General features: G+C 38.1%; 3 protein-coding genes across 3 annotated transcripts in view; all 3 read left to right on the forward strand.

The window, feature by feature from the left end:
• The window catches only part of LOC145494531 (uncharacterized), a 64,969-nt gene that overhangs the window by 20,279 nt on the left and 38,515 nt on the right, over positions 1 to 6,175 (forward strand). The gene's annotated exons all lie outside the window — the stretch shown is intronic.
• LOC145495761 (uncharacterized) overlaps positions 3,079 to 6,175 on the forward strand; it is an 18,930-nt gene continuing 15,833 nt past the window's right edge. Inside the window, exons 1-2 of the mRNA XM_081475352.1 lie at positions 3,079 to 3,195; positions 3,464 to 3,819. Of these exons, the coding sequence (XP_081331478.1) occupies positions 3,084 to 3,195; positions 3,464 to 3,819 (468 nt within the window). The 5' untranslated portion in view covers positions 3,079 to 3,083. The remainder of the gene's footprint in view (positions 3,196 to 3,463; positions 3,820 to 6,175) is intronic.
• LOC145494538 (uncharacterized) overlaps positions 5,905 to 6,175 on the forward strand; it is a 1,499-nt gene continuing 1,228 nt past the window's right edge. The window contains exon 1 of the mRNA XM_081474030.1: positions 5,905 to 6,175. This exon is cut by the window's right edge and continues 1,228 nt beyond it. Coding sequence (XP_081330156.1) covers positions 6,042 to 6,175 — 134 coding nt within the window. The 5' untranslated portion in view covers positions 5,905 to 6,041.

The following is a 6,175-nucleotide window of genomic DNA, read 5'->3' on the forward strand; positions in this document are numbered from 1 at the left end:
TTTGACTTTTTGAACTAAATATTAGCTATATTTCACGGGTTAAATAAAATCACTCTAGCAGGAAAAATGTCAAAGAATTGAATTAAAATGCGTGACGATAAAAAAGGAAGCAATGCAAGCTGATTAAAGGGGCGAGCGCGCATGGCACGGGTACAAAATTTAAAGAGCTTCTACAAAGAAAAAAATACGGCGTAACCTAGAGCATGAATTTAGTCATTCATGAACTGACAAACTATAAAACTGCGAGAAAGAAGAAAATAGAAAACCATTCTTTTCTACCCCCCTTAAACACTTCCCCAGTACTATGTTAACTAGTCCACGTGAGTACCTAGTGCATCATCAAAATGCAACAAGCTAAGATAACCACAATTAAACACGGTGGAATTTCATCGGACACCAGCCCCAAAGTAGAGGCTTCCTGATTGTCTCAGATCCATACAAACACTCAATCTTTAACCTTGCATAAGTTCTCTCGCAACAGCTCAATTATTTAGTGGCCCCAGTGAAGGTCACAGCTTACGGAAAGTTCGCTCGCTTATATATTTAGTTAAATGCACGCAAACTACAGTCAAAATGAAATAGAACACACATCAAATGAATAAAAAAACTCACAAATGATAAAATTAGCCAAGAAATACATCAGTCAATTGAAATCCATCTCCTAATGTGATGACCTGGTGTCTTGAAACAATAATCAAGAATAACCGAAGAACTTAAGAAGGCCGGTCTAAGAACAGGAAGAACAACAAGCGAGTCTGATGACAGCAAAATAAATGACGACTCTGACGAAAATAACCCTTTTCAGATGATTTTATCATCTATGGAAGAAAATGATCGAAGAGAACGCCTTCGTAACTTTCAAATCTCTAGTCACTTTACGAGTTTCCTCTTTAAAAAGATTAGCTAGAATTCGACATAATTTCCTCTATAACTAAAACAATTCAATTCAAAATAGAAGTGAACTGAAAATTTGCTGCAAAGCGTAAATTCGAAAAGCGAAAATAAAAACGTTAATCGATCAGAATTGAAATGCGTAAAGTTTAAACCGGAAAATTTGATAAACATAAATTTTGGTTTCTTGTGAAGTATACGTGGGCACCGCGGATGACTGGGCAGAGGGGACATGGGGTAGAAAAAAAATGTATCTCTACCACTTCACAGGAGACTGCTGTATGCAACTGCGACTTCTATTTTATATTTTCCCAGAAAACTGTCCTTAATTAAATTGGCATTCTTAGTTCAAAGACTGTTCTGTCACAACGTGTCTGTTATTCTCTCAGCCGTAATAATACTAAGTGGATTCAGGATCAATAAGGTGTCAATCTCAGAGTGATTTTACCTAACCCGTGAAATAGTTGCTGCACAATTAGATGCTACTGAATACCAATTTCATGGTTTTCTTTTATTAGTTATGACTTTTTTGACTTACTGCTACAGTAGATGTTGTTTCACGGGTTAAATAAAATCACCCTCCTGCGGAAAAATTTTACAGAATGATTAAAATGCGTTACCATAAAAACAAAAGGGAAAAAAGCGGATTAAAGAGGCGAGCGCTCATGGCACGCTTCCTTACTGTTACAAAATTTAAAGAACTTCCACGTGCACAAAGAAACAAAAACCACCCGACACTTACAGAATGAATTTAGTTATTCTTGAACTGAGTAACTATACAACAGCCGAGAAACAAAGAAATAGAAAACCGTTCTGTTAATCTCCCCTCGAACCCTTCCGCAAAGCCTCTCCAGCCGCAAAAAAACACCTGATTATGTTTAGTAGTCCACGCGAGTGCATAGTGCATCATCAAAGTACAATAAGCTAAGATAACAACAATTAAACACAGTCGAATCCCATTGCATACCATAACCCGTAAGTAGACGCATCGTGATTTTCTCAGATACGTACAAACACTGAATCTTTACCCTTGTGTAAGCTGACAGCTCTCGTTACAGCTCAATTGTTTAGTGGCTCGACTGAATGTCACCACTTAAGGAAAGTTCGATTGCATATATATCAAGTGAAGTCCACATTTCTAGCAGAGTTGAAACTAGATTTTACACAAGAGGCTTTCAATAAATAAAAAATACAAAATGCGTCAGAGGAAGGTAATAGCAAATTCCGCCATTAGCTTCGATCTAAAGAAACGAGACTCCGTCAAAATGAAAAAAAAAAAAAAAAAAAAAAACATAAAATGAACAAACTGGCAAATGATCAAATTAACCAAAACAATACGTCAACCAATTGAGGCCTATCTCCTAATGTAGTGAGCTGGCGTGTCTTCAAACGATAAGTAAGAATAACCGAAGAACTTAAGAAGGTCTAAGAACAGGAAGAACAACAAGCGAGTCTTAACACAGCAAAATAAATGACGACTCTGAGGAAAATAACTTACGACCCTTTTAAATGATATTATCATCTATACAAGAATATGATGAAAGAGAACGCCTTCGAAACTTTCAAATCCCAAGTTACTTTATGAGTTTACCTCTTTGAAACTGATAACCGTATAAATAAAAAAATCAGACACAATCTCCTCTGTAACTGGGTTGAAATTCAATTGGCATGAAAAAATTCATACTTGAAATGAACTGAAAATTCGCTACAAGGCATAAATTAGGAAAGCGAAAACCGAACATTAATCGATCAAAATTGAAATGTGTAAAGTTCAAACTGGAAAATTTAGTTAACTTAGCAAGTTTGGTTTGTTGTGGAGGATACGGGGGCACTGCGGGGGATTGGGGAGAGGGGACATGGGGTGGGGTCGGTAGTTTTCATTCACAAAGCAACAGCGATAATAATCAATTTAGTGTTATTTAAAGCAATTCTTGTATTGTAAATTGATGAAAATAAAATACGCTCCTCGGATAGGAGAAGTATCGTCAATTTCTAAGGAATCCGTCATATTTTTTTACGCTAGTCATTTTCCTTCTGCCTGTCATCCTAAACCTTGTCACTTATATGCGGCACCCCCAAGATAACTCACTTTTGTGGACGTGCTGTTTAAAATTTGTTAATATCCTATAATTCGACATGTCTTAACAGGTACATTCCAGTCATGCATTGCCCTTGTGATGATTATAATGTGCATGAGAGTGAAGTTCCCTTTCAGTCGGAGCAAGATGTCGTCTGAGCACCAATACGAGATGCACTTCTTTCTCATTTTTTTGTTGGTTTGCCTGGGCGCTCCAGCCACTGAAGGTATGGTATCTACTCTCAGTTGCATTCTCTGAATATAAACCTTAATTCAACTTCTCACGGCAAGCTCAGGCGTTTTTATGTCTTGTTGATCAGAGAAGAAGCGAGCTGAAAGATGGGGGGAAGGGCGCACAGATCAAGGAAATTGAGAATTAAATCTCTTCCCAAAGCAATCAACATGTCCGTTCCTAGGATATCGGCTGCGCATTCAGTTAAAACTTTGTAGGTGCGATCATTTTTAAGAAAAAAGGTTTTTTTTATTCCTTTACAGCACTCGGATTCAAGGCCGGAAAAAACAACGTAACAACAAGCTCACCAGGGCTGTTCGGTTGTAAGAAGATTTACTTTCAAACGCCATTTTACGGCGGACAGCAAGTAACGGTTCTCGCCTCAGTTGGCCATACCGTGAAGAGCCAAACCCCTCGGAACGGCGCTGCAGTCTGGGTAGAAGATGTTAAAGCGAGTGAATTTACAATCTGTGTTTTAGAATTTGTTAACGGTTCAAATAAGTCCATTGAGGTAAACTATCTTGCGTTTGAAACGAAACCCCATGGATCTCAAACTGGCACCACATCCTTAAACTCTTGGACAACCGGAACCGAATGCAAGAAGATCGATTTCCAGCAGGTTAGAATTTGTTTTGTTAAGTGGTTTAGGAAGTAAAGAGATATATAAAAAGTTCATGAAAAAGGGAGCCTCGATTGTGGATGTGGATGTAAGAAAGAAAAAATACAAAATACAAAATATTAATATCGTCAGTTAACGCTGAAAAATGATGATTGTAGTATACGAATTAATCTAATCAGTATGACAAAAGATGAAGAAATAGTGTGCAGAAATTTTAGATCAACTGAACAATTAAACCTGGCCATACACGCAGAAATTCCTCAAAAATGCAAAGGAGACAAACAAAGAAATGCCAAAAAGTTGCCAAATATTGGCAGAAACTGCCTAAAACGGTTTGCCATTTTTTTTGTGCGCAGAATTTGTCAAAAAGTTGCGAATATATTTAAAAGGAATTAGTGCGGAAAAGAGTTTTACTTTATGTAACGAGGTTGTTTAAAGTATCAAAAGCGCCGGTCTTGGTAACCAAGGCGAGGTATTTAGCGTGAAATTACGACTCCAAAAACACTAAAAACTCCAAAAAAAGTTTGCGTGATCGTTCATTGGTACGACAAAGAACAAACAAAAGTGACCTTTTAATCATGTTGCAAAATCATTGCCGCAATCTACGGAGCTAAAAACAAGCATGAGTCTTTTTCAAAGTGAAAATGAAGTTTCTCCCTGCTTTGACCTGAAGTACAACTTTTTAGAGAGATATAAGAAGCCGCTTACGATTCCGAGTACCAGAAAACGACAAAACCATAACGGCCTGGGCAAGAAAATGGCCGAAGCACTGAAACGAAGGAAATCCGGAAGGCAAAGTTCAGCAGCCGAAGAAGCTCCAGTGCCAATTGTGACATACGTAGAAGACGAAATCAATGGCAGGTTTCAAGGAGAACATTACCTTACCAACTACTAAGAAAAGCACAGCTACAGTACACCATTCATTTTGAGTATCTAGGCCATCTCTTAAGCGTCACAATTAATGTTTCTGGTATCATGTTATCCTCACTCCAGTTAAGAAACCAACATCAAAATATCTTGTATAAGATGGTTCCACTCGGGCGAAATACACTTGCAAAGTAGACGTTGGACATCGCCTCAATTGCGTCCTTGGATGGCAAATTCACAAACTCAAGCGGCTGTAAAACAGTCATATTCAAAGCCTACGCGACGACTTTCATCCGCTTAAAATCTCGGAACTGAAAGGTCACGCTAACCCAGATTCAACTGCAAGCTACAGCCTCTGGAAAAACGACGAAGGATGTCAAACAAGCTGGCTGGGTTTGCATTTAGTGCTACTTCAACTGGAGCATCGTTCAACAACTCCCCAGTTAATATTTCTATCAACTTCCAATCTGGTACAACGGCAGTTCTCGATCGGTAAGCTTTTCTGCTACGAGAAGTACATTTCGACTTTTTATTCTTGACTCGATGTTCTTTCGAAGAATTTGAACATTGAAAATTTGGCTGGTATTGAAATTTTAATTTGAGTGTAAAAATAGTTCTTACTTAAAACTGCCCGTTTGCTCAACGTTGTTGAATACCAGTGAATGATTTCTGGTTTCACTTCGCGATTTGTGCGATATCGGTTCCTCGCGTGAAATTTAACGTGGAAATCACGAGTCAGGTAATCAATCTTCTTTACTGAAACTTGTGAAATCATCTGCCCTTTTCAAACGTGATTTGTGCAAACGCTGACCATTAAAATATAGCGTGATAGCTCAGCAGAAAGTACTGGAAACAAATAGCGTCAGGGGATAAATATCTAAATTCGGGATATTTCTCATTATTAAATTCTCAACCTCGGATAATGCAATTATAGCTTTCTGATTGGTTCACTAGATCTCGGTTACCAGCCATTATACCTGCGTTTGACCTTATATGGAAATGAATGCGGCAAATGTCATTCAGCATAAAATTTTTCCCGGGAAGCCAAGTTTCGTCGACAGAAAAAAAAAATGGATGAGAAAAGCAGATTTGGTGAGCTATCCACGGAAGAAATACAAGAAATCATGGACAAGGCTGCCCCAGAAACAACAAAAAAAGCCACAAAGTTCGGGATGAAATTATTTAACGGTACGTACCCGTTAATTTTCAATTAAAAGTTGCAAAATTTCAAATACGACCGTCGAGATTTTACGCATTCATGAAGATTACGTAACAACAACAACAATATTTACCTTAATGTTACAGAATGGCTTGCTAGTCCTGGTGGCACCACATTTTCAAAACCAATACAAGAAATGTCAAAAGAAGAGCTGAACGTTTGTTTGAAGTGCTTTTACACGTCAGCGAGGAAGAAAGATGGCACATATTATAAGAGTTCATCCACGAAATCCATAAGAGCCGCCATTGATCGTTTTCTTCGCTCGCCGCC

The sequence above is a fragment of the Orbicella franksi genome, chromosome 8 (assembly GCF_964199315.1).
Source record: "Orbicella franksi chromosome 8, jaOrbFran1.1, whole genome shotgun sequence".
Classification (NCBI taxonomy): domain Eukaryota; kingdom Metazoa; phylum Cnidaria; class Anthozoa; order Scleractinia; family Merulinidae; genus Orbicella; species Orbicella franksi.